Source organism: Xiphias gladius, chromosome 17 (genome assembly GCF_016859285.1).
Source record: "Xiphias gladius isolate SHS-SW01 ecotype Sanya breed wild chromosome 17, ASM1685928v1, whole genome shotgun sequence".
NCBI classification, from domain to species: domain Eukaryota; kingdom Metazoa; phylum Chordata; class Actinopteri; order Istiophoriformes; family Xiphiidae; genus Xiphias; species Xiphias gladius.
Window position 1 is genome coordinate 21,300,112 of NC_053416.1, and position 26,775 is coordinate 21,326,886.

At 41.7% G+C, this 26,775-nt stretch overlaps 4 protein-coding genes across 8 annotated transcripts in view; 1 reads left to right on the forward strand and 3 right to left on the reverse strand.

Annotated features, from left to right (window-relative positions):
• LOC120802767 (transmembrane protein 211) overlaps window positions 1–1,877 on the reverse strand; it is a 95,501-nt gene extending 93,624 nt beyond the window's left edge. Inside the window, exon 1 of the mRNA XM_040150904.1 lies at window positions 1,107–1,877. Within this exon, the coding sequence (XP_040006838.1) occupies window positions 1,107–1,496 (390 nt within the window). The 5' untranslated portion in view covers window positions 1,497–1,877. The remainder of the gene's footprint in view (window positions 1–1,106) is intronic.
• A 1,756-nt stretch (window positions 1,878–3,633) lies between these two features.
• On the reverse strand, window positions 3,634–17,492 carry akap10 (A kinase (PRKA) anchor protein 10). 3 transcript variants are annotated; one of them, XM_040149542.1, is made up of 15 exons: window positions 17,278–17,492; window positions 14,909–14,956; window positions 14,173–14,358; window positions 11,269–11,760; window positions 9,900–9,998; window positions 9,717–9,801; window positions 9,419–9,542; window positions 8,872–9,008; window positions 7,722–7,866; window positions 7,121–7,288; window positions 6,793–6,902; window positions 6,030–6,112; window positions 5,428–5,480; window positions 5,155–5,247; window positions 3,634–5,061 (listed from the first exon to the last, which is right to left on the reverse strand). In XM_040149542.1, exons 1-15 carry the CDS (start codon window positions 17,297–17,299, stop codon window positions 5,056–5,058), a joined length of 1,851 nt encoding a protein of 616 aa, XP_040005476.1. In that variant the 5' UTR covers window positions 17,300–17,492; the 3' UTR covers window positions 3,634–5,055. The 3 variants fall into 3 exon arrangements, with proteins under 3 accessions (XP_040005476.1, XP_040005477.1, XP_040005478.1); XM_040149543.1 differs by lacking the exons at window positions 14,909–14,956; window positions 17,278–17,492 and adding an exon at window positions 12,631–12,672 and having other exon boundaries at window positions 14,173–14,230; XM_040149544.1 differs by lacking the exons at window positions 14,173–14,358; window positions 14,909–14,956; window positions 17,278–17,492 and adding an exon at window positions 13,275–13,390.
• A 1,192-nt stretch (window positions 17,493–18,684) lies between these two features.
• On the reverse strand, window positions 18,685–22,534 carry c17h11orf54 (chromosome 17 C11orf54 homolog). Of its 3 annotated transcripts, XM_040150627.1 has the most exons (9): window positions 22,124–22,223; window positions 21,062–21,159; window positions 20,852–20,950; window positions 20,438–20,511; window positions 20,223–20,324; window positions 19,877–20,053; window positions 19,414–19,563; window positions 19,206–19,322; window positions 18,685–19,075 (listed from the first exon to the last, which is right to left on the reverse strand). In XM_040150627.1, exons 1-9 carry the CDS (start codon window positions 22,171–22,173, stop codon window positions 18,902–18,904), a joined length of 1,041 nt encoding a protein of 346 aa, XP_040006561.1. In that variant the 5' UTR covers window positions 22,174–22,223; the 3' UTR covers window positions 18,685–18,901. The 3 variants fall into 3 exon arrangements, with proteins under 3 accessions (XP_040006561.1, XP_040006564.1, XP_040006563.1); XM_040150630.1 differs by lacking the exons at window positions 21,062–21,159; window positions 22,124–22,223 and adding an exon at window positions 22,421–22,534; XM_040150629.1 differs by lacking the exon at window positions 21,062–21,159 and having other exon boundaries at window positions 22,124–22,231.
• Window positions 21,801–26,542, forward strand: pho (phoenix). Its single transcript, XM_040150626.1, has 5 exons — window positions 21,801–22,273; window positions 22,380–22,665; window positions 22,785–22,909; window positions 23,271–23,307; window positions 23,395–26,542. The coding sequence occupies exons 1-5, from the start codon at window positions 22,080–22,082 to the stop codon at window positions 24,529–24,531; spliced, it is 1,779 nt and encodes a 592-aa protein (XP_040006560.1). The 5' UTR covers window positions 21,801–22,079; the 3' UTR covers window positions 24,532–26,542.
• Window positions 26,543–26,775: the final 233 nt, after the last annotated feature.

Genomic DNA, 26,775 nt, shown 5'->3' on the forward strand with positions numbered 1-26,775 from the left:
CCCGTGGTAAGGAATTAAATTATCCCACAACTTGCATGAATAGTGAACGTCCCAGATACAAGACTTCAAACAAGGCCAATTGTTTTTGCTCTAACAAGACTCTAAAAAAAAGACTCTATTTAACCGTTACCCAGTTCTTGGTAAAAATCTAATTTGATAGAAAAAGAAGTCATTTCCAAACTATATTTAAAGTCAAGGCCCTAGAAACAGATCAATACTGGCCCACCAATGCTGACGTGATCAAATGTTCATTCTCAAACTGCACAGCTGCTTCCTCCATAGGTGGGGGGAATACAGAGTGGACCCAAACAGCCACTGGCACATTTCGCCAACCATTTTCAATTCGGTGAGCAGAGACCAAACTGAAATTCCTGCTAGTGGAGACCCCTGACCGGTGAGCAGCCTGCCAACCCAGTGCCACCCTCGCAGCTTTGATGTGCGTCTGACACGCTGTGCTGCAGATGCTGCTCCCTGTGATACACCCCCCAGGTCAATGAGTCATTTCTTCAAGCTGAAATGCTCTGCATCATCCCAACTGGGTTTTCAAGAAAACTGACTGAGGAGGAGCATCAGAGGCACGGTGACTATCCTGTGGCATCGGTGACACTTATGGCGCGCGCAGCGTGCGTGTGCCTGACCACAGAGTTGCATCATGAGGTGTCAGTGAGCCCTGAACTGAGTCCATCCATCTTTTGTCATCTGCCGCAAGAAGTACTAGGAAAAAAATCAGAAAAATCAAATGGACTGCTGTGGATGCTGTACATGGAATAATAGCTGATGGAGGAGCTGAAACTGTGACATTTACATTGTAACAAGTCATTTCAAGTTAAAAAAAATAAAGGACTTGTTATCGATGCAATTCAGCTTGTTTGATTACATGTCTCAACTCAAGTGTCATTTTCTTGGATCAGGTGTAATCTCCATTTAGGGCTGTAACTGGGCTTGAATATGACTGGGCGATTTGCTCGGATTTATTCATGTTTGCTGCTATCCATTCAATCCTGGATCCCACGAAGCCACATAGTATACCCTGCCCTGCCCACTTGATGGACTACATGCTCTCATCCGGCCACATGTGACAGACATAGGTGTGTAAGGTGAACTACCTGCCAGGAGCTGGAGGGGATCTCTGCAAATTTGCCCAGTCCCCCGAAAGTGTAGCATCGGTACATGTGATCCAGAGACTCCGAGCAGTGCCACAGCAAGCCGAAGCTCACGGAGTCCTTGTTGTGGTGGTGTTGTTGTTGTTGGTGGTGGTGGTGCTGTTGCTGCTGCTGCTGCTGGTGGTTGTTCCTCAGCTGGTCCTTAACAATCCAGGCAGGTGATATGAAGCTGAAACTGCAGACGGCGACCAGAGCGGAGGAGAGGAGTACCCAAAAGCATCCCACGCAGCTGAACATGGTGGCAGCTTGGGGCAAAAAGCCCGGAGACAGACCCAGATCGATCCCAAACCCGGCTTCTTCTTCTTTCTTCTCCCGGCCCAGGAGCGAATGCATTTGGAGCTCACACCTTCAAGAGCAAGACTTCAACTTCAGCCCCCGACCCGCACTACATCAGCACAAAATAATATCACTGGACACCCGCAGCGGCAGCCGTGTGAGAGCGCGTGTCCCCCAGAACATCTGGTCCGGCAAAAACAAACCGCTAAGAAAACATCCAAAACACATCGGCAGGAGGAGTGATGGCGATACAATAAAGTCAAGTCATCCGCGCCGTCCACTCAGACTAGAAGAACACACAGGATGTTTGTCACACCCACGCCTGGGTGCGCAGTTGTCATACCAGCACGAGAGACACAAACAGAGACACGAACAAGTCCTGGGTCCGCCGGTCCCCTCTGCCTCTCTCAAGGCACTTGCGCTGCCTCAACACGGACAGCAGTGCGTTTCAGAGAGAGTGCGTCTGGGCAGCGTCAAGTTAGCAGAGGTTAAAAAGAGTACTTCCGGATGGGATTTTCAAAGTAAAATACTGGCGCGGCGCAGCAAGATCCGAGGCAGTGCTCTGGGTGTACCAGAGCTTTCGCAGTAAAAGAAGGAGTAAATTTAAACAATTACAACAGAGGAGGCCCAGCACTGATTTTACACAAAAACTGTCAGCTTGCATTATGGTAAATGTAGGATCCAGTGTTTTTGGAGCTTGACCCTGTGGGAGTAAAGGACAGGATATGCTGTTTCAAATCTGACCATTCTTTTTCTCAAACTTTAAAGTGCCAAAGTCCATCTAGATCCTCCCAACTCTGTAGCACTGGTGGATAGAACAAGCGTACCAAGTCAGAGTCTGATGAATTTTTTTTTCCAGCTGTATTTAACTAAAGCCTGCCTCACAAGAGCCCATGGAAAAGAGGAAAAAAAACATGTATCAAAAGTGAATCTATGCACTTCTGTATTACATCCCACCCTCTCAGCACCATCAAGTTACAACATGTATAAACTTTTGGATGCAAACGTTATCCAGGTAGACAGACATCTCTTAATGCGTTGAAACCAGCTTATCGGATTGTGAATTTGGGGTATGCAAATTTTGATGGTTCGGTTTAGTCTTGTAGCTACAGTTAACTAACACACTACTTTTATTCTGAAGGAAAAAACGCACTTTTCCGGTGTTTTGCACATTTTCTCTTTAACTTGACAGAGCAGGCGTCTGACTGCAGGTACCTGTCCAAATGCACCTTGCACTTTGTTAATGCACGTTATGTACACTAGTTTCGTAAAGACAGCGAGACACACCATTGTAATAAAAAACAGTATTTGCGCTTGTCAATTTAAAGTTTTTAATTTCATGAACGAAACGGCATTCTCCGCAAAACAGAGAACTTCTGAGCAACGAGACGTGCAGCAGAAGTGATCATTCTGGCGTTAACCGTCAACGGATACGGGCCTGTGTCAGTCACTGCTCCCAGCCAATCAGCGTTCAGGACGGGGACTGGGTTGTACTGAGGCGGGCGTCGCCTCCGCACGTGGAGGCAGCCTCAGTCTGGAAACCACAATCAGCTCGCGAAGCTGGAAGCAGCGCGAAGTGCACCGCTGTGAAACAGCAGCTCGGCACTTAGCTAATTCACGTGCCAAATGTTTTACATTAATTAGCTTTAGCAGCAGGACAACTGTATCAAAGCGCAAACTGTATTCGAATCCAGTTATTTGAGAAATGCTAGGGTACATACAGGGCAAACATTACACCGCATCACTGCGTTAATATTCACAAACAGCAAGAGGCGACTCCAACAGGGAGCCAATTCAACACTTTATTGGCTTTGTGGCGCTACACTGTAGCCACAGTGATGTTTGAGCCCTTCGACATGAGTATTTTACAATTTGTGGATTTTTCTGGATCTGTGGGGCTGGTATGAGAGAGAGCAGAGTAGCCTCGCTGATACAAAAAGTAGACACACTCATTCTCATGTCAAAAATATCCGACTGTCACTAGTGTCTTTTTTCCGTTTTACCCTCACATAGCAGTACAGTAAACATTGCCCCCACATGGTCAGAGGTGATAATTGTCCACACACAAACTGTTGGCCCTTGGGCTTTTCACTTTCCTCACATTTGAACTACGCTACTTTTTTGAAAATGATTTTTAAAAAGAAAATCAATCTCCCTGCAAACACCATACATATTCAGCAACAAAATCCCTGCCTGCAGTGGCATGAAACCACAATAATATACCAGCACTTCAGCTAAAATGTCACCAAAAAATGAAGACAGACAAAACATTTCATAATATATGTATTTAAATCAAACACAATTTAAATATATTATAGATTAAGTACACATACATATCAGAAAACATTAGTGGTACATAGTACCAAGAGTCTTTTCTGGTTCTTTTCCACATCTTGGTAAGGCTCAAAAGAAATTTAAAAAAAACAAAAACAAAACTTTAAATCACTGAGCACATTTTCCAGTTGAACAGTCCAGTTATCACTGACGTTTGTTTCAGTGATGCATAAAAAAAAAAATTAAAAAAAAACAAAAAAACAAAAAAAACAAACAGCCATCACCATAAGAAAAGGACTAACATTAATATACGGGGTAAACCAGAAAAATCTACATTTTATATATATATATATATATATATATGTATATATAAACAAGCATTTAGGACATGGAGTTTGGAGGTTTCCAACACAACTGGAGCACTTAAGTTCATTAGGGAGCATTTCTTGTTCTACACTCTCAACCAGTCCAAAAACTGAATCACATCCTTTTCTGTTTCATGGTCACATTTCAAGACATTCTACAGTACGTACAGTTAACAGCCAAGGTAGGACAGTTCAATTGAGGGAGCAGCAGACAAAAGTACTCCAGGCAGGCTGAAGGAAGCGTCTGCAAAAACTGTACAACGCTCCACACTGATGATTTTTATCTGCTAAATCCTTAAGTAGCTGACCCTTAAAAGAGAATTTCATCTAAAACCAAGGAATGGTTATAAAAGGTGTGGGGAGGTGTCATGAGGGAGGGAGGGTAGTTCAGTCTTTGTCATGTCCTCCATAGGTCCGAGATAAGACATTGTACAAACACTATGGCTACAGCAACACAGTGATAGTCCTGGCCGAGATGCTGCTTCTTTGTGCCAGCTTTCTTCTAGCATCATGGTGAATGTTTCCTCTCTTCCTTGCTTTCCTTTCCTCCTCAGGGGTGACTTCCTCCTGTCTGTAGCAAGCACTTTGCTTTGCTTTGCTTTGCTTTGCTTTACTTTTGGCGTCTACACATGTACCTTTATAGTGTTTTGGAGTCGGAAGATTGGAACAATGATGTACTTCAAGTTTTCCATTAGCCTATGTGTGAACAGTCGCTCATCCAAGCTCACTCACACACACACACGCACACACACGCACGCACGCACACACACGCACACACACACACACGCACACACGCACACACACGCACACACGCACACACACGCACACAGACACCTGGTGGTTGGGGAGGTGATGAAAAGCCTTGTTCATTCTCAGAGTAATACAGTTCATTGCAGGGTGAACCCTGTGTACGGTTTGTCACTGGCTCGGCCAGCCACATCTGCAGGGAGTGACAGTCCTTTGGTTCTTCAGTGGGGTCATAACTGCAGACCGATAAAAGAAAACACTTAGAGAAGAACTGTAGTCATTCCACACATCACCGCACAGGAACCAGAATACTGAGCGAGGTTTTGTACCTTGGTGGCCTTGCCGGGGCTGTCACGGTTTGACTGGTGGACGACATCGTTGACAATCATCTTGGCAATCTGCCATGCCATCTCTTCCTGGGCCTTGAGTCACAGCACAATCAATAATGTCAATTCACTGCAGACTTTTATTTATATTCTTTAATGAATCATATGTCATTGAGTGACATCACAAAGTGAATTTGAATACATGCCATTGAGAGTCTTACTATGTGCCCCAGACCCCTGAATCATTCATGATTATTTAACATTTTGCTGCCTCACCTCATCTGAGTTGCCTTGGACCCATTTCTTCATGGCTTGAGAAAACATGGAGCCTAAATGAGAGGAGAGGGGAGGCAGAGTGACACAAACATCGGTAAGCAGAAACCATACATTCTAGTGCCATTTGTTCCTTTAACTGATCAAATTAAAGGTAATGTGACTTGCTCTAGAAAAGGGTTCTCAAAATTAAATTAGTCAGTTAATCCTGACATACTTAGGTATTTTGTGCTTTGTTAGACTCTGTTGTTGAGAGGTGAATAATGCTTAATCAGTAGACAGTTAACCATTTTAAATGAGAGCCAATGTTTTGACTAGTTATTCCGTCACCAAAATGTCTCCCTACTCTAGCACTCCAGACCAAGAGTAGTAGAGGCCGTTTTTTTCCCTCAAGGGGAATGTTCTTAAATATTTCAGGAGACTATCAGCTGTAAGGAGAATGGAAGCAGCCGCTAGAGATTGTTTATATTCATAGGCAAAGAGGAGACATTTCTTACTGCGAGGAGGAATGAGATAAAATATGACAGAGTGAGGGCAAAGATACAAAGAGAATAATGAGACAGATGGGGGTAGAAGAGACAGAGACAAATCTGAGTGTTACATGCCTTTGGATTTCTTCACATCCGGCTCTGGCTCTGCCTCCCTGATAAACTGGCCCAGCTCATTCACCTTCCCAAACGTCATCTTTCTGAGCAGAAAGAGGAGGAGAGACGGATGAAGACAGCAGACAGCAAATGGGACAAAACTGAGCCTCCGGCACGCACGCAGCATTCAAAAACCACTGATAGCGTGGATCCATTCAATAACTGAAATTTCAGTGGGGGGGGCGGACTACAGCTTTGTCTTTCAATAAGATCATTCTCTTGAATTATTTTTGTACAGGGGTTTTCAAAGCACACTCATAAAACACTTTACGACTGAGTCAATACAAACGAAACAGATACAAGCGCTGAATCCAAATGGCAGCCTGTGTAATCAAAGGAACAGAAAAGGAGAGAAAGACAAAAGTAAAAAGACAACATGGAAACTTGAGGGAAAATTAAAAGGTTAATTAGATAACAGATAAAATAAAGATTTAGCTATCTTAAAACCAAATTGGTGGTTTTTAATGTTTTAACTAATCAGCTATGAATCACAATGTTTTCTCTCTACAGATGAACAATTTTTCAAAGCAAACCAGATATCTGATTGATGCCTGATCTCTCAGGCTGCCACTGGTTCTCATTCATTTCACTACTACATGAGCCCAAATCATGAGAAAACATCTGTGTAAAGCATATTACTGGGGGATTGGCATGATCTCTATTCATCTAATCATTTGTCTTCACCCATTTGACAGCAGAAAAACATTAGACACACAGTACTCACCCAGCATATGGCCGCTGGTACAAGGACTCAGGGTCCAGGCTGGCGACGTCCACTGTGATCGCCTCATCGAAGTTTTTCAAGATCTTGATCGCTGCCTTTTTGGCACCTTGCTGTAGTGAAGACACCATGAACTGAACGTTTAGCAACATTTCAGGCAACTGTTTCTTATTTTCCATGAAGACAACTCAACGACAGGAATGATCACGACCCTTTGGCATTAACAAAAATACCTTCATTATTCATGTAATGAGGTGAAACAGGTCTAAATGTCAGCAGACAGAGGAACATCCCCACAGGGCTGAAGATGGGGGTTAAAGCTTGGGGTCACCTGAGTCTGAGAGCCCTCGCTGGCATTTGAACTTGAGCGGTCGTTGTCTGCAGGCCCACCCTGACCTGGAGTGCTGACATTCACAAATTCATCCGCCCGCACCGAATTGATGAGGTCACTCAGGTATTTGTAGTAAAGGTTGCTAGACAGGAAGCCTGGCATGTAGACCTGAACAAATGCAAAACAGGGTGAACTCTGTTAGAAGATAATGAGCTGCCTGATATAGTTCTGGGCACAAGTTACAAAGGTATGTTACTGACCTTTACGTGCTAACAACAGTGTTGAGCTTTTATTTCATTACGTCAGACAGGTGCACTTTTCAGTGGTGTAATAGAACAATTTATCAGTGACTTACAAAACAAAACCTTTAGGAGGACCCTATTAAACTCAAGAAAACAGTTATAGCAGATGGTTTTAAAAGCATATAATTAAGGACTTAAAGGACAATGTAACTGAATTTAAGCCCTCATATTTCCGTTCTACGGTGCTTTATTTTACATAGGTGGACATTCCCTATTTCCTCGTATCATAAAAGAGCACAAGACAGGTCCCATAGTAACTATTAAAGAGCCTTTGGTGGGTGGCTATCAGACAATCTGACCTTCTCCATGGTTGTCCAGGCCTGTCTGAGTGGAGTAGTGAAACAGTCAGGGAGAGGCCCTCCCTCTCGGCAGATATTCGACTCTATCTCCATCCGCACAGAGTCGCCGAAGCCCAGAGGGTTGGTAGCTTGGAGTGAGAAATACCTGGGGAGGAAACAGAGCGATGAACCAATTAATTTAGATGAGGGCACCTATATTAAGATCTTAATCACTGCTCAAAATGCAATACAATTCAGAAGAAACTTCAAGCATTTCATTGAAGAATTTGTATCTTAAAACGAGGCTATAATGCTGTCACCCCATATAAAAGACAGAGGATGTTGTGTGGCACTGGAAAACTTTAAAAGGAGATTCTGAAGAAGCAGGTTGGAAGGCTACAGTATGTAAGAAAAAAAGAAAAAAAGAAAAAAAAAGGTGAGTGGCATTTATAGACAACACCTCATTGTTACTGATTAAGTGGAAGATCTGTCCCAACATTACAAATCACACCCGCAAAAAAAAAAAAAAAAAGCAAGTTGAATTTAGTCTGGCTTTCTTTGGGTTACCTTTCTTCACTTAACCTAACACTAGTCATCCTGTATAACCTGTACAATGAAGCTGGTCTGGAGAGAGTTAACCTAGTTAACTCTGTGTTTTATCTATCCAGTTATGAGATGAAATTGTGATACCTGCAGGATCATTCTGCCATAGCAACAGCATACAAAGTAAAATGTTTACAACATAATCACATCAGTAGAGTAGAATAAGGGGCTGTAGAAACACTCAGCAATGATTTCCAAATATTAAAGTAAGGCTTAGGATATAAGTAAGTGTCGGGATTATTATATATGTATTTAATATTAAGTGAGTTTTATTTTGAACAAACTATTATGAATACGTGATACACATTAGAAAGTAAAAAGCAGTGCAAGACTGTTCCTCTCACGTTGCTCTCTGACAGGTTTAATCCGATACTCTTAAGTCAACCTGCTCCGGAGCAACCTTTTTACAATGTCTATATTTATCTATTCTGGCACTAAACAGACGTAATGATTTTAACATGGTGGCAGCTTCCAAGTATGAAGTCAAACCCACTCTTATAACAGGGAGACATATAACAGGATGTTTTGAAGCATAACAGGATTGCAAAGCAGCAGACAGAACACCTACTTGTCGTAGAGGATCATGGCATCATTTTGAGCCTCCTGGCCATCATACTGGCCCTTTTTAGCTGCTAGCTGGTTCTGGAAGTTGTCTGCCGCCAGCCAGAACTGCAGTACATTCATCGCCTCCTCCTTTTCCATGTACTGCAGGGAATCAGATACAGAGCACAGAACAAATGAAAGTCAGTGTGTGTTTTTACAACATCTTTGTTTCATGATAAACTGAATGTCCTGTGTATATGATGACAGAAATTCTACTACTAAGTGCTTTCGCTGCCAAATTTGGACTCTCTTTCTGTATGGAGGGCTGGACATTCTGTTTTATATCAGTAGGTTAGGAGATTGTAATGGGAGCATTCACAGGTTTTTTGTGTTTTGTTCTATGTACTGTGGTCTCAGTTTATTACTGCTGTGACAATCGAACAGATAGCGAGAACAGAACGTGTTTTGTGGTAGTGGCAAGAGAGGACAGTTTAATAGAATCAGTGTAGAAACGTGTTTGTGATGAGCCATTACAAATAAATAACGTTCTCGGAACCACTGAGCCCACTCACCTCAGAGAAGTAGAAGAGAGCTGACTCACAGAACAAGATGTCAGCCAGGAACACTGAGCCACTAGTCAACACTTCGATCTGGTATTTACAAAAATGATGGCTCCGCAGGAACTCACTAAAGTGCCTGGAAATGAAAGGGAAAGTGGAAGATGAATAGAGCCGCTACTGTGGATGTCGAGGTGATAAAATGACAAAAAGAACACCGTTATTCTTTAATCTTAATGTCAAAACATGGGTTTGGGGAAACCTTGCCGTGTGAGCATTAACTCCTCTAGAAATTGAATAGACAGAAACTCACTGTTGCTCCAAGATGGTGAAGACTACGGACTGTGCAATGACAAAGCAGTTTGGGTCCACCATGCCATCCTCTCCACATATCTTAGCTACACAGAGGAAGGACAGGAATATAACTGCACATCAGGGTATCGTTTAAGATGGGTGACCAAGTGTTTGATTTTTTTTTTTAAATACTGTATCTTACCGACTATGTCATTTCTGATTTGTTCTGTGATGGGGATGGGCCTCACAGCATCTGGAGAGATGTACTTGGTGAAGATTGTAACTGCATCTTTCTCTATACCTGAAACACACAGACGCAAATAGCTGATAATCCAGCATTATCATCAAATAATACTGACATGCCCATATGTAAATTCAAAGGGTTATTGGTCAATGTAGTTGATCCTTCGGTTGATTCTGGCTTCAAATAGATACCTTCCCCAAGCAATTTCAATGTAAACGAAAAGGACAAAAACCACAGGCCTTGTTTCGTGCATAAATGGTTTGAAGGTGAAGTAAATATGAGGCCTCAGCAGATTGAGCTGGAAAAATAAAGTATTATTTTAAGAAGTTACAGTCTTTTTAGTATGAAATTCCCTCTTTGTGTTTCCACGGATAGTGGTGTCTAAGGAAGGACAGTTTTAAGACTGAAAAATGTGGACTCTCTGCGTAAGAGACAACTCTGAAATCACAAAGACGGGCTGTAACAAAGATTCTGAGGTGGCACTGTGTCACTTTATTTGACCAACAAATTTCAGGTCCCTGTTGAGTGATATTTTTGGTCCACAGGAAGTGAGGAACAGAAACTTAAGAGAGAGGGGGGGGAGAGAAAAAAAAAAAAAAAAAAACAGCAGCCAAAAAAACTCTCTCCACCATCCCCAGGCAGTAGGCTAGTTTCCTTCCAAATGTAAAATGGATTTTAACCAAATTTCCAGAAAAGTGTCAGTCAAAAGAAATTGCAAATTAATGGGTATTTCCATCTATTGCTATGCAAATATTATCAGAGCTTGATGCATTGAGATAAATACTTGGTGGCGCGGATTATGCCAATAAACAACTACAGAAGTAGAGGGTGCAACAAGAGGACATAATTAAAAGAGCATCAGTCAAACCTCAAACAAACGAAAATCATATTTAAAACATGATGGAAATATGTCATTTACATTTGTTTCATGTATTGATCTGAGAATGTGTCCCCTCACCACTCCACACAGATCTGATGTTTTTGTCTGCCATTATTTTCGTCTCTTCAGTTCAAGCTTGAGTGACAATTAAGTCACATGCTTCGTATAAATCATAATTTATTAACCAAGTATGTTTCCAATGCATTTTCTATTTATCAATACACCAAATCAAATTTACTGTCAATCAATAAAAAGCTGCCTTTCATAATAATTTTCCTGTATATCAATATATATATATATATGAGGAGATGTGTTGGCCAACAGTGTAATGAAAATCACTTTCTAAATTCAAAACATCCTGAATGAATTTAGGTGATCCCCTGATTATGTAAAGCTTGTCAACAATTGGTCAAATATAAAAAACGGTTTATTTTAACGCTGACTTACTTTTCATGAGTTTGTCAGAGAGCTCTCGCAGGGTGCTGTTTGACTGCACCTTGTAGGGAGTCCCTGTCCTGGAGGGTGCCTGCCTGCTGGGGGTTTCTGCGCGAGGGGTGCCGGGTCTCAGGCCAGCTTCTGAGCTGGAGGAGTTGCGCCGCTCTGACGGCACCGTAGAACCTTCACTGCTACTGTCCCGGGCAAGGGCATTGGGTGAGTGTGGGGCTGTCTCTCGGAGCTCTGAGCCATCCGGGGACGCAGGGACGGGCTCAGCCAAGGAGCTATGTTTTACAGAATTTAGACTGTGTGCTCTGACTCGCGACCAGCTGGTGGAACGGAAACTCTCAGCCTCTAACCAGAACCGAACCAGGTGGTCAGCACCCTGCAGTTCCATGAAATGCATGTAGTGAGGCATCGCCACATTGTCCCGAAGGACATGGTCCACTGTCTTGGATAGCCGAGAGCGGGTCTCCTGGGGCTGATAGTTCACACTGGAATGACCTGGAACAATCAAAGGCACACAGGATTCAGCAATCAACTTAGCAGATGAACATATAGGTTTTAGAAATTCAACTATATATGCTTTGCATTGTAGTAAAACTCCTCAATTAAAATGAAACTGTGTCAATAGTGTATTTATAGTAATATCTCACATTTTAACGGTAATGCAACGTGAACAATTTTCAATATTGCATTAACCCTCTGATGCTTATCAACCTGCATGTAACAAATGCCATCATCACTATGCAATTTCATATAATAAATCTCAATTTAAAAGAATTCATTAATCATAAAAAAGAAAGCTCTGATTAAAAACTCTGACACTAATATTTCATATATTTCATGTATTTCTAAAGCTCCATAATAGCAGATCTAACATTGTGGCTGACACAAACTTTAGCAGGATGCCCTGCTGTTCACATGACAGTAAGATTTACACTGCCTCTAAGTGCACAATGGACACTGAAATACAACTTTAGAAAACACTGAGCACTACACTTTCTATTATTTAGAGCTTTCAACTTTCAGACTAGATTGAGGAAAAAATGTGCAGTATATTGATGGGAGCTGGAACAAGAAATAAAAGATAAAAAAAGTGGATTTTCTGAGTTCAGCTCTCCCATTTCAACTGATAATTTGGTCCAGGCTTAAGGCTGACGTGAGCTGAATTCAAATACCTGGATATTTGTTTTGAAGTTCTGTGAATTTCAAGCTCCCAGTCTGTCTAAAGGTGGCCTTAGACTATGCACTTTTACAGATGATTTAACCCAGACAAACTTTTCAGAATCACACGTTAACAGCATCTATGTGTCCTGTCCACCCTGTTATTCATGTGTGTGAGAAGTGGTCAGCGCTGACTGTGGTGCTCACGTCAACCTTTAACAGTCTCCAAATTCCAGCTATAGCTGGACACTGGGAAAAAGAGAGGGGGGGAAGAAAAAAAAAAAAAAAAAAAAATCAGATTCCTGTAGGGATGCCATATTGTTTGACTTTACGATGTCTCAAAAAGAGGCAGACTGTTTGAATAACATCCACCATTCCGGGTGACTGTAAGCACAAACACACACACTCTCCCAGAAAACAAAATAAGCAAGGGAGCGCGCTGACTGACTGCAAACCTGACACTTGCTGGATTATGAATCAGAGCACATTAGGTGTAGGTAGACTGAAGCATGGGCTAAGGCTTCGTGGTGTTATGACTGCTCTTTGAAAACGAGACAGTAGTTCAAGAGGTGTCACCCATGTTGAGGTGCTTATCAATCAGCCTCTTCACATTCCTTGAGATCATATAGTTAATGCCACCTTATTACTGAAAGCTGTTACAATCAAAACAAACAGTGCAACATAAACTGCTATCAAAAGAGCCAAGGGAAATTATGTGATCATTGTGGTTCTCACTTCCAGTCAACTCCTACAGGTGACCCCCCCAACACGCACAAAAACCACCACCACAAACACCACCACCACTTTGAATACTCCTCCCTCACTTCCTTCCCTTCTCTTCCTTTGTTCACCTGTGCCTGGTGTGTTTCAGTCAGATTTTGTTGCCCGGGCTGCAGCACAGGTTCCTCCACCTATCTATGACTCATGTACTTGCTCGCACAGTTCCTGTCACCGCTGCCACTCAACATTTCAGCAACTCCATGTATCACTGTATCCAGCATTCGTAAGCAGAATCTAATTATAGAGCCCTTCGGATAAAAGGGAGGGGCTGTTTCCTCACCATGTGACCACATTAAAAGACTGTACTGCTAACTCAATACTGACAGGCTTCGGAATGTCTGGGTGCTCGTCAACACTGATGAATGAAGTCACCTGAGTGCCTCACACGGGATTAATGGAGGAGTATTTGCCACTTGCACAAGACAATTGGCTGTTTAAGCCATTTTAGGGATGCAAGACTTACACTCAGGCACACTGTGGCTAGAGAACATTACTATGAGAAACCTAATTATTCCCATAGCTTTAAACAGGATCTTATGATGCGAACTTTTGGCAGATTAATCAGTACTTATATTGGCATTTGCTGCTGCAATGACCAAATTTTTGTTTAACTAAATCAAAGCCAAATTACTGTAAATTAAAAGCTGACAGAATAGCATGATAGCCCCCCTGTGCCAAAATTCAAAGTACAAGGATATAACTTGCTACCAGTCCTAACTTGGTTGATGGGTTAAAGACTCACATCTAAAACATTAATCTAAGACAATAATCCATTCTTATATACTTAATAATAACTGTAAACACAAAAAACAGATATAAAAACAGACATATTTTGAATTACAATCAGTTAAAAAACCCCAACTCTTCAGTTATTAATCTAGCTCATACTTATATGGTCAAATGTTTGGTTGGTCCTTTATATTTTATCACTAAAACCAATATACAAACACATGAATGTAGTCTCTGTACCGAGATCGCCAAAGTGTGCAGCCTCCATGTGGCTTGGCTGTTTCTTGAGGATGGCGGTGCGACCGCGGGCGAAGGAGTCCATGTTGGCAGAGATGGCATTGATGGCCACATGGCTTGGCCCCGCAGCTTCCTGGATGGCATGGTGGTTCCTCAGTCCTAATGATGGAGAGTGAGGGCTGACTGGAGCTGGGAGTGGAGGATGGAGCGCAGCAAAAAAAGAAAAAGGGGACAATGATATTATAGTTCTGAATGGCCTGAATGTATAACGTCAGTGTGACTTCATGAAAAGGTCTTTTTAGTGAGGCTTTTTGAAAGCGCTCACAGTTAGTGTACAGAGGCCTCGGGGTGTGTAAGATGTTTGAGATGACAGACTGCTCAGTGTTTGTTGACTGTGAGCTACATCTTTTTGATTTTATAGCCAGAAGTCATAATTTTGGTCCTTGTGACAATATAACCAGCAGTGGTTAAACACAGTAAGAGCCATCTTAAGAAAACAGCTATTTGAATCCCCTCCTTAAATAGGCTAATCTCAGTTCTACGATCACACACAGATGCAAAAACATCTGTAACAGATCACCAAGTGGCCAAGGGTCAACAAATGCAATGATAATACTTGCTATATTTGATATTAAATACTGTTATACAGTCATATCCTTATTCCTTAAAACAAAGCATTCTCAATACAACAACATTGTGTGACACTTTCCTAACCTCAAAGAAGTAATTATGAACTCACCTCTACTGACTTTAGCATCTGTCACTCTCTCAGGTTCTTTGCTTTTGGCTGCGGGGAGAAAGATGAGAATGGGGTTGTAACCAGAGAAGCACACAGCATTTTGATTCACAATACAGGGTGAGACGAGCGAGCAAAAAAAAAAAAAAAAAAAGAGATTAATTGAGGGTAAAGTGGTCGATGTGGTGTCACTGGAAAGACTAGAACAAGCTATCTAGTCACATAGTGACATAATGACATAGTGAGGAAACTGATATACTAGAAAAGCGACAGTGAAGATAAATAGGGAAGTTGTGTTCTGATATGCAAAAGCTCAGTCCTGCTTTATAATGGGCAGGACTGAGAAGGCTTTTATACTGGACGTCAGCATTCAGTCCTTCCTATGATTTGAGAGCTTGGTCTATTAGCTCTGATGAGATCCAGCATCATCCAATTGCTGATTGTCTTTAAAAAAGTACACGATATCATAACTTAGTGGAGGAGCTAAAATGATGTGGTCTGATGCAAAACTATTCAACGCTACAAAGCTTTTACACCACTCCTAAGATCTACGGCAGATGGCAAGCACCCATCAGAGTGACTCACCATTCATATCTGCAGATTAGGCTGTTGCTGCGAAGAGCAGTCAGGCCAAGGATCAATTTCAAGCGTTGAAACAAAATTATAAAATTGAGTGAGAGGCCCAGGAAAGTTGTACAAAAGATGCTCTTTCACCAAGACATTTCGGAGGGCGCTGTTTCTAAATCCCTTTGTCAGCCAAGAGTCAGAGTCATTTACCAATAGTAGGCTGTCTGTAACAGAAAAGAGCTGTGACTTTTACACTGTCTAAGCTCCAACAACTTCTGCTCACCTGAACTGAAACATAGCACAAATAACACTACATGTCTTTGTTTTAAATGAATATTCATGAGGTGGTTAACTGCAAAGGATGTTATGGTTATAAAAATAAAAATATATATATATTTTGGCTATATTACCAGAAAAACCATACCTATCCCTAGTAACACTCTTTCTTCTGGCCTGTTCTGTGTGTCATCCTAGTTCAGAGCATTATAAAGAGCACTCTCTTTAATATTTCCTCATTTAGGAGGCCTACTGTGTCAGCTGCTTTGACCACTGTCGCCTAGGAGAAAAAAACCACTAATCTCGCTGTTCAAGATGTTCAAGTGTAGCCATATTTCCTGAAGAAATACAACCAGACTTCAGCTGAAATCTTTTTTGCAATCACTGCCGCTCCATGCTGTCCTATCACAATTGTGCACTTTCTATCAAAGCAATGAGATATACTTGTAGTTAGAAACCTGGAGCAGTGAAAATGCCTCTTGTAATCTAGTTGGGATAACGTGGTATACAAATGTAGTGCTTCTTATCTAAATACACTCCATTGCCAGTTTACTGGATGAAACTTGTGCAGTCTAATACGACAGCCCCGCAATAACGCCTACCTTCACAGAAGTTATATTTTTCGGTTTTGTTTTAGAGAGGTACTGATTCATTTTTACAGGGCTGAGACATCAGACTGTATTAACTTTATTTAGGTGTACCTGACAAACTAGCATATGACCAGAATGTATTTCGCACCACCAGCCCAGTTGAGATTAAGCAGCTCAGTAAGGATCAAAAGGATATTAAGCTGGTAAACAATTTCCCATTTCCATGACACACTTTTTATGTCATGCAGTGACCATTATTTTATTTGGTAGCCTAAACTGCAAAGATTTAGCCTGAAACAATGCCTGGTCATGTTGCTGTTTATAACGAACACTGCTCAAAGTCTGGTCAAATTCAGTCAGGTCCTTCCACTGAGGGTTGGATGATGCTGACCCATGTTACTAACGTTAGCTACATCCCTTGCTGTCTGCACACATTTTCTTCGTGACAACTAACGCCTCTAATTCTGACTTCTCGCTCGTTAGAGCTGTATGAAAACGTCCCGATAAAGCTACTTAAGCTAGCAGCCATAGCACAGTCCCGACACTTGTTCTGGCTATCGCTGATAATAGTGCCCATAGGGAGCTTTAAATTGTTAGAAGAAATATTTTAAGCAAGCACAATCATGATGATGTATGTACTTTGTGTACCGCTGACAGTTCCCTTTGGTAGATCTACAACCGCCCGGGCTAACATTAGGTTAGATGAGGCAAGGAGGACAGAGAGGCCACCGCTAAGCTAACCATGTCACTGCAGTGAGCGGAGGCAGCAGGAAAACACACTTCCACAGACAACACCGTCTCCTTGGCTAATTTACTTGCGGCCGCAGTCTCGACCACATTAGTTACATCTTATTCGGGGAGCACTCTCTCCTCAGCCGCACTCTGGCTGCTGCTAGCTGCCGTTGACGTTGCAGCCTTCAGAGGGAGCTTCTTCCTCACCTTTCCTCTTGAAAAACGACATGACGGGTTTCGCACTCTGGACGTTTCCTCAGCTCACTGACACCGCCCCGTGCATTCGCGGCTCCCTTCATTCAAATGCATCTGTCCCTTACTCTCCTGAGTTGTAGACGGGTCGTTATCGCAGCCCCGGTGAGTGCTGTCAAATTACAATTTGCTCCAAATCCAAGCCCAGTTCAACGGCCATATTGTCAATAAACGGCTTACTTCCGGGCTGGTGCGGCAGCAGCATTGTGGGAAATAATGTGTTACCTGCTGGTCAGAGGAGGGCGCTGTTTCTGAATGGACAACTAGTGCAAGTCAATTTAACATATTGCAGTGTGGTTTCTAGTGTCTGACAAAAACATACAACAATAAATGTACTTAACAAAGTTATTATATTGGACTATATGGCATGGCACATATAAACGACCTAGTACGTCCTAGAAATCGAAATAGATTAATTAAAAGCCTTTATTTTTTTGACCACTTTATTATTTTATAATGTTGATTGTGTTGATTCAACAGTATGATCATTTTGGCGGGTGTAGCCGATTATTTTGTCAACCCCATTCAAATCAGTGAGGGGATGCTAAACAAGGGGCACACCTCCCTGCTACACAGCTCCACAGCTCCACAGCAGCACAAACTGCAGGCTCCAAAATGATCATACAGCCGGATCAACTTTAACACATTTAACACAGTTTCAACAGAAACTGAACATCAGTGCCTTCATCAAGGGAGGATTTATTGCAGGACTGTTGAAATAGACTGCAATAGTTTTAGCTTGGTCTACCTAATAAACTGACAACTGAGTGTATAGTGTATATGTAAAATGTAAGGAAAGTATAATTTTTTGCTTAATTATACATCTTGGGACATATTTCACAAACTATGATTCTAAATTCTAAAGATCAGAGTGATTTTCATCATAACAATGCCAACATGTGTCAGTATTATATTATACATATATTATATATTATTTTATAAGTTTTGTTTTCTTTAACATGTTGTAATTTCTCAATGCCAGTTTTCACATTTTTAATAGTTTTGAAAATATTTTGTTGTCAGTGCGAATAAGAATTAGGGCAGTAGAGTGAAAAAGCCTAAAACTAATTTTTGGAGGAATCACGCTAAGGGAGAACAAATGTGCCAGGAGAGGTTCATCGGGCCTTTAAAAAAATAAAATGCTTGCTTTCTCTGCCTGTGCAAACACTCTTCTTGCAGCTGTCTGGTTTGGTCTGCCTTGCACAATTTTCTATCACATTGGACTTGGCAGGGACACCTATGTATTTCAAGTTCCCAAATCTACTGTTTATTTAGAGGTAACAAATGTTGCTATTTACTACTGCAGGCAGTGAACAAACAGCAAAGACAATCCAAAACACTTAAGATAATTTTGATGTTATTTTTATTTCACGAGAAGCAGTGATTTTGTTTATAAGAAATGTAGAAGAATTTTTGAGAGACAGAGATGTGATTTAAGAGCAATCATTCACAGAAGTAGTAAGTTATTTGAGGAGTATTATAATGCATAGAACCTAATATAAATCACATACTGCTTGATAAATTTAGATTATCAAAAGATGCTATGCGGCAAACATGATTCATACATTTATTAAGTTTTTCAATCTCGTCCCACTCCATGGGTCTCTGTGGGCCTGTCGATGCGATAGACGAACTCCGCAGGCATGAAGTAGCCCAAGTATTCCACGCTGTCAGGTGTGGTGTCTATGTAGTAGTGGCCACCTTCTCCGTGGTGGCTGAAGCAGTGGGTGTGCTCCACACGCAGGTCCAAACCCTGAACGAAATGAACAGAACCATTATAAAACAGCCTACTTTGCAAATGCACTTTCTGATAGGGGCTAAAACCATAAACGGATCTAGTCTCATCTGTCTCATTGCAATGCCACTGCGTTTTCTTTACTTACAGGATCTCTGGAGACGAGCACTGACTGGCAGATAAGTGGGGCGCTGACTTCAAAGTGCTTGAGCCAGTTGTTGACCTCATCGTTGGTGTTGAGGGGGCAGACTGAGAACTTTCTTGGCTAATGATAAGCGAGCACAAGAAACTTAATCAACGCATGTAACTGTAAGCAACTATCAGTACTGCGTTATTTGTCACATCCCCTTATTTACCATGATGTGAATTTTAGCTTTCCCTTTCTGGATGATGAAGGTGCCTCCTAGAGCCAGGCTTTTATCAGGGTAGTGGCCCTCAAGAGTCTTCCTCAAGGCCGTCACAAGACTGTGGCCTCCTGTTCTCTTCTTGGCCCGCACCTCTATGACCTGGAGGGGCACATGAGTGAAGAGGGCATGGCAAGTCAGCTTGGATAGTCACTGTCGTTTAGTCAGTGTTTATTCTTTCAAATGTTAGGAGCAGATGTGTGGTGCTGAGGCTGAAGTTCATGCACAACATAGTGGTTATTAACTTGCAGATAATTGTGTTTAAGTTCATATATAACCAGAGAAGTTCATTATTGGCCAAAGACCAAAGTAAATAATGACAATGCATTTTTGAATGAACTCCAATCTATGCACCATCATTCATTCTCTGAGGCAAAAGGCTACAGATCTCGTTTGGTCAAATAAAACTGATTACCTTTCCAGACTTCCCTTCACAAGCATAAAGATTGCCCAGCAGTCCAAAGTTACAGTCGGAGAATTTGTCACTGTATTTTTCTTGCAGACACTGGCCATCAGCCGGATTAATGGAGGAGAAGTAACTGCTGTTCACTGCAGGCCTTCCCTCCGCTTCTGTCAGAACCAGAGGCATCAGCTGTGGATGAGAGTATTTATTCCATCAGCTTCTGCGTCACAACAACTGTTCTCAAACTTCACAATGACAACATGATGCTTTGCTGTGGGGAAATCCACTCATTTATCGATGCCAACACGTTGCTTTTAGCTGCATGAAACAAAAAGTATTAGCGGTACGGGTGAATAACCTCTGCATTCATTCCAACAATCCTGGAGGGCGCAGCTGCTGCACCGAGGATGAAAGCCCCCGGGAGCTCCAGCTCTTTTGTTACAGTGTTCATGTTGTATTCCTGGGAGAAGAAGGAGGGAGACCACTACAATAATTCCATTTACTACAGGTCATTTCACATTATCACCATACACTATTTTCACGCACTGCGCTGTGTGTGGTGGAAAAAGCTACCTTGTGCTTTTGAACCAAGGGAACCAGGTACGGTACACCACCAACATCAGTAATACGAGGACTGCCACACAAGCCTTCAAGTATAAGGACAGAAGTGACATTACGAGAAAAGCATTACACGACACAAATCTGGTGGGCCAGCAGTGTTCCACACATGCAATGTTGTTTGCTAAATCACCGTTGCAATCCACAATCTGCAAAGTAAGTTCAACTACATCTCAAGTACATGTTTCACAAAGTGTCAGACTGCATGAATGCACGACATCCACATATAAGGCATGCAAGAGAGATTTGATTTTCGCACTCCTCGCGAGTTTCTGCTATCTAGGTGTATATTGTGTATAGGTTTTAGACAACTGTGGAAACTGTGCAGGCTGTGGAATATGAAGGAAGTGTGCATAGTAGGGATCTTACCTTTGACAGGAAACTGGAATGGTTCTTTGGTGAGATCTGGGCAGTCCACAACACTCACCTGAACCTCTGCAAAGTTGTTTTCCAGTCCTGCTTGCAATACTGTAACCAAAAAAAAAAAAAAAAAGTCTACATTAGTCTCTCTTTACGAACATCCTGTTTTATAACCATGCCTTTGTCGCTTTGCCTGGATATCAAAGCTGAAGTCCATACCGCCCCGCAGTTCCTCTAGATCTGGGGCGTGCAGCTGAACCCTCTCTGTTTTGCTGATATCTGCCATAACTGTACTTCTGGGTGAATGTACCAGCAGGCTGTTAGCAGTGCAGGAAAAGTCGATTGTTACTGTGTGGTTAAAGTACAGCCAAAGAGTAAACACTGGCAAGATAGTTCCTATCCCAGATAACGTTTCCTCGTCTATGCATAATGACTAGACTTAAATAAATATATTTTGTTCACGGGTAATATTGTGATAAGTCAGTTGACCAATATAAACAACTTATGTTTATGTCTGATAGGCTATATTCATATGAACTCGTACAGACGATCCAATTATTTGAATTTATTTAATCAATCTGATTGCTTCCATTGTCATATAAATTGACCGGGTATTTTAGGTTAATATTAAAATAATTTGTTGAAAACGTGATTCCAATGTTTTTCAAGAAAATAAAACACACTCAAGGTCAGTTTACTGGCTTATTCTGGAGCTTTCATCTCACGGCCTTCATCAGCGGATGGCGTTTCTTCGTGCATTTGATTCCAATGTAACATATTCGCTTATGTCACTGTCACTCGTTTATGTGAGCCAACTTATTAAGAACAACGTAAATTTATTGTGGCAATCGGTGCAGTCGAAAACAGAAGTAGAAAAGAGTGAAACCTCTTGTTACTGTTTGGGACTTTTCCCTCCTCTTTGGTGATTGGTCAGATAATAAAATTCGTCACGTTGATGACGTATAATCACTTCCTGGTTGCCCCTGAAAACATGCGTAGTGTCTATCTATCTGTTTTATGTATTTGTTTTGGCGCAGCTACATGTCGCTGTAAGACGATTAGCGAAACCTTTAGTGAATATTATCATCATACATCTACAGCAGACCTTTAACAAGAGAGAATCCACGCATTTCGAGCATCTTTTCCGTTGGTTGCACTAAGAGGATTCAGTCTCCTACTATTTCTTGCCAAAGACGACCTGCATTACTTTGATCGCTATTTTTTGCTAAGCTCCACAATGACAGGAGTGCGTAAATCTCTAAACTGGACTCAGACAGGTACCATTGCCGAAGCTTTGTCAGCGGAGTCCTGCCACATTGTCCTGGAAACATCCCCGCCAGACTACGTGGAGAAAATCTCGCGGTATCTTGAGTCTTCGGTGGGACAGTGCAGACAGGATAAAGTATCTAAGGACCCAACTGAAGCAGAAAGGTAAGGGTGCCTCTCACGTGTTACAATGATGACCCGGCTTCTCCTGTAACAGAAGCCCGAGAATGCTCCGGTTTGACTGTCTACATGTGTAACTGTGTCTCTGCAGTGATTCAGGAGACAGCTTGTTCATAACTCAGAAAACCGTACCTGAGGCTGTGAGGTCCGGAAGACGGCGTCACTGCAGCCTGAGGTCAGACCCAACGTCTCCCAGAAATCCAGAAGAAAGTGAAGATGACACTTCATCGTCCGCTTCCCATGGAGACTCCAAAACTGATAAAAGCAGGAGAAGAAAGAAATTCAGACTGCCAAAGTACAGTTTCCCTTTCCTCACAGAGAGGAAGTGGAAGCCCAAGAGCACTCTGCTGTCTGTCCAGCAGAACACAACCCTTCATGTAAGGACAACAAATACTTCGATATGCATTTCTTTTGCATTTTTTTTTGGGTGGCTGTTTTTGTGTACCTTTTAACAAATGGTAATGTTATTTAGTGCTCAAGTTCTTCCCTTTTACAGAATTCTGCCATGGGAGGCTTCTTTAAATGTGTCAGAGAGCTGTGGCAGGGCTATCAAAGAGATGATCTGGCGTCATCTTTACCAAAAGTTGACATGGATAGGGAATGCATATCTCCGTTGTCAGAGTAAGTTTATTTCCAGAAATAATCATGCTTATTTGAAGTACATGTGCAGTATTTTTTTTTCTTTTTTATAAAGCAGCCTAGATCTGTCAACCACTAACTATGGACTAATCTCTTCAATTTTTTAGTACATTTTTAGAGAAACTAGATACAATTAAATAGTTTTCTTAACTAAAACAATATGTTAGAAATTAGACCGCCCTAGTTAAAGTAATTGATGATTATGGGATAAATCTAGATGCCAATAAACTTTTGGTTTTGGCACTACTTGGTCACTTTGAATTGCATTAGCCAGCATGAAAGGTGCTATACAAATAAAGTTTGAATGATTGATTGGTAATAAAACACATCTATTTTGTTATAGAGAAGAAGGGTCAGAAAGTGAGGACATCAAAGTGGTGGTAAGCCTTCTGTTAAAACAAAGAAATAATGGATCTCAAAGCACTTTTGAGTGTGGACTTATTCCGTGTGTGTGTTTTTTGTCACAGGAAAGGAAACGTTTTGTTGCCACATCAAAAGCAAAGTGCTCACAACCTTGGTACACTCCAGAGAAGAGAGACAGCCAGGTAAAACAACGAAAGAGGACAAGAGCTAATAATGCCAGACAAGAAATGTCACAAGGAAGACGAATGAAAATTTTACATAAAATACCAGCGAAGGCTCCCATATCAAGCGTTACAGCATTGTGTTCAGATACAGAGAGCTCTGATAATGGCGATCCTTCTCGTAGAGTTCTGGCTGAGAGGAAGACCAGTGATAAATGTGTGACAATTGACAGAAGCATCCTGGCCCAAACTGAAACACCAAAGACAAACAGACGTCTTACCAGAGGAAACAAAAACATTCTTTTTCAAGAAAAAGAAAGGGAGGATGAGCTGTGTAACGATAGTGATGCTACAGTTTGTGATCCACTTGAGCTACAGGGAAGTCCAAGGGAATACACACTAAAGGGCAGAGAAGCATCCCCAAACGTAACAGAGCCTCAGGTTGATGTTTTTCACACAGATGATCGATCCCAGACAGGACAGTCGGAGGACGAACCTGAAAGCCAAAGTCTTCTCCAAAGTCTCCCAGACCTTGTAAGTGACATTAATAATGATAGGGTACACAATGAAAAAAGGGGAAAGAAGAAGAAAAAAGCAAAAGTAGATAATGAAATTGCAGAAGAAAAAGAGGGCCAGGGTCAGGAAGAGCCAGAGGGTCTGGATGCTGCAGCATCTGTGAGGGTGGAGGCAGAAGAGACTCCCAGCCTGTCTGAGGACAATCGAGCAGAGCCTCCGGCATCACAGACTAGTGATGAGCTGGAGCTTAATGAAGAAAATAGGATGGAGAACTCGTCACATGGAGATATCCTACTAAGACAGGGGGACAGGCACTTTCCCGATTCAAAACAAAAGAAAAAGAAGAGAAAGAAGAATAAGTCAGCAGCAGATAATTTTAGACAGGAGGAGGATGGAAACCTAGAATCTGGTGTGAGATTCGAGAAGGACTCTCTGTTTTCAGTGACACTTAACATGGTGAATAGTGGCGAGGTGAAGAAGAAGAAGAAGAAAAGAAGAAAAGAAGTGTTGAGGATGATGAGAGCGTTGAGCAGTTGCAGTCCGGCACTGTTTCAGAGCCTCTAAATGATGATGCTGAGACACAGAAGAAAAAGAAAAAAAGGAAAAAACAAAAGAAGATTGTAAATATGGAGGAATGTGAAGAAGAGGAAGCATTGAATATGAATTCAGATCTACCTCTGATGTCGAAAGGACAGTTAGAGGAAATAGGAAGTGGTTTAGAAAATACTGAAGCTTCTCAAGAAACATTAGAGTCCAGTTCTGAAAAGAAAAGAAAAAAGCACAAAAAGAAACAACTATCAGGTTCTCAGGATGGTGCTCAAGTTGGAGCAGAAGATGGTGTAGACCTGAGCTCATCCAATGATGTAGGCCTGGAAGGAAGTGCAGGATGGCCAGTGAAAAAGAAGAAGAAGAAGAAGAGGAGGGAAAGTATCTCTGAGGGGGTAGATATTTCTTGCACTCCCGACAAAAACAAAAAGGTTAATAATGCAGATTATTCCCAGAAAACAAAGGAGGGCCCTGACGACCAAGATGCTGATCTGGTGACTAAGAAGAAGAAGAAGAAGAAAAAGAGAGAAATATTTAGCAGAAATGTCTCAGAAGACACTGCGGCACAAAGCGATGATTCAGTGTCTGTGCGGAAAAAGGAAAAGAGGACCTCTTCCTTCCTCATTGCTGATGCAGAGGAAAAAAATTCTCAAACGCGTGAGGAACAAAGCTCTCCTTGTTCAAAATCTGTAGCGGCTCATGTCTGGGGTGCAGAAAAGCCTGGCCTTAGCGCTGGTGATTTTGAGACCGAATCAGCCGAAATCTTTGGAAATTCGGAGTCGCCTAATGATGGGGTCAGGAAAAGGAAGAGAAAGATGTCAGTACTGAAGGAGAGGGTGGAGAAAGATCATCAGCAGGATTTTGAAAAACCCAACGAAACATGTCATAGTGATTCGCCTAAACCCACTGAGACAGGGGTCAAGAAAAAAAAGAAACGTAAGAGAAATGAAAGTGAGTCGGTTACCCCCGTGGAAAGATTAGAAAGCGCAGCCGATGCCGGATTATCTCAAACTGATGAGGCTGTGGTGTTAAAAAGGAAGAAGAAAAAGAAAAAGTGGAAAGACGAGCAATGCCATGTGATACGGGAAAGTCCACCAACTGCAACTGACAATGTTGAATCAGAAGGAGCTACACGGAAACCTACTAGCTCGGTTTCACGCAAGAAGAAAGGAAAACAGTCGACCTTTCCTTTGGTTGCAAAGGAAAGACATGGTCACTGCGCTGAAATACCTCATGACAGTGGTACTTCTGACAAAGTGACCAAGGAAACGCTGAACGTGGCTGAACATGCCTCACCATCCTCAGAGACCTCTGGAAATCCAGTATTAAATGGTGTGAGAGACAAGAAAAATAAAAAAATAAAATCCACTGACAATGTTTTACTTGAGGGGAAATTGACCCAATCTGCTGAAATAGAGACCCACAAAACCAAAAGGAAGGAAAAGAAGGAAAGAAATAAGCTAACAGCTGTTCCCAGCTTCATAACCAGCAGCCCTGCATCCTCGGAGACCTCTCTCTCACACTTTGAAACATCCTTTTCAGAAAGAATCATGAAAAACAAGCACATGAAGGGCAAGAGGAGACTGCATAATCCCAGTGAGGATTTCTTCACAGATTATTAGTATGAGTTTTCTGTTGAGAGTTTGACCAGTGGAGAAATTCTCCACAAAAACACAAAGACACAAAGTAACTGTTGCAGCTCCAACCAACACGAAGCTGCCAATGTTTTTAGACTGAAAGTGTTTAGGTTACAAGTGAAAACTTGACTTTTAAGTTTATGAGGCTTGCACAATTACTTGTTAATGTATTTTGTTTTGTATCAAAACATTTTAACTAACACAGTTCTCAACCTTTCGAGTTGAGATGAACTTTGGAAAAGTAACAGCATGGCATAACCAACCATAATGATTAGTTTTTCTTATTTTTTTCCCAAAATAAAAACTTGAGAGTGGGAATGTTATAGCATATGGTGGGAAATTTGTCCCAAGCATGTAAACAAATTAAAACTACATTAAATAAGGTTAATCCATTTATTTGTGTGGTCACTTGCGTATGGAACAACATCTCAGAGAATACCTAAATCTGTTTTGTATGTCTCGAATTTAAGGACATTGTCAGCTCACCTTACTGGTATAAATCCGGTCACTTAGCCTGCCACCTAATGGGCATTTGAGAGAAAAGTCAAGGTCATTTTTAACAATGTTTTCTCACTGTCAGACAGTAAGAGGAGACACATTTTTTCATTATCTTTGTCTTGTTGTG

Bases quoted from the DNA above. Each gene is read 5' to 3' on its own strand.
- pho (XM_040150626.1), top strand. From the start codon at position 22,080: ATGACAGGAGTGCGTAAATCTCTAAACTGGACTCAGACAGGTACCATT. The intron at 22,274-22,379 runs GTAAGGGTGCCT...GTGTCTCTGCAG, and splicing joins GACCCAACTGAAGCAGAAAG to TGATTCAGGAGACAGCTTGT. The intron at 22,910-23,270 runs GTAAGTTTATTT...ATTTTGTTATAG, and splicing joins TGCATATCTCCGTTGTCAGA to AGAAGAAGGGTCAGAAAGTG.
- c17h11orf54 (XM_040150627.1), bottom strand. From the start codon at position 22,173: ATGTTTCCAGGACAATGTGGCAGGACTCCGCTGACAAAGCTTCGGCAA. The intron at 20,951-21,061 runs GTATGGACTTCA...TTTTGGTTACAG, and splicing joins TCTAGAGGAACTGCGGGGCG to TATTGCAAGCAGGACTGGAA. The intron at 20,325-20,437 runs GTAGCTTTTTCC...TTCTTCTCCCAG, and splicing joins CCTTGGTTCAAAAGCACAAG to GAATACAACATGAACACTGT.
- akap10 (XM_040149542.1), bottom strand. From the start codon at position 17,299: ATGTCGTTTTTCAAGAGGAAAG. The intron at 11,761-14,172 runs GTACAGAGACTA...TGATTGTTCCAG, and splicing joins TGCACACTTTGGCGATCTCG to GTCATTCCAGTGTGAACTAT. The intron at 6,903-7,120 runs GTGACCCCAAGC...TCTTCACTACAG, and splicing joins GCGAGGGCTCTCAGACTCAG to CAAGGTGCCAAAAAGGCAGC.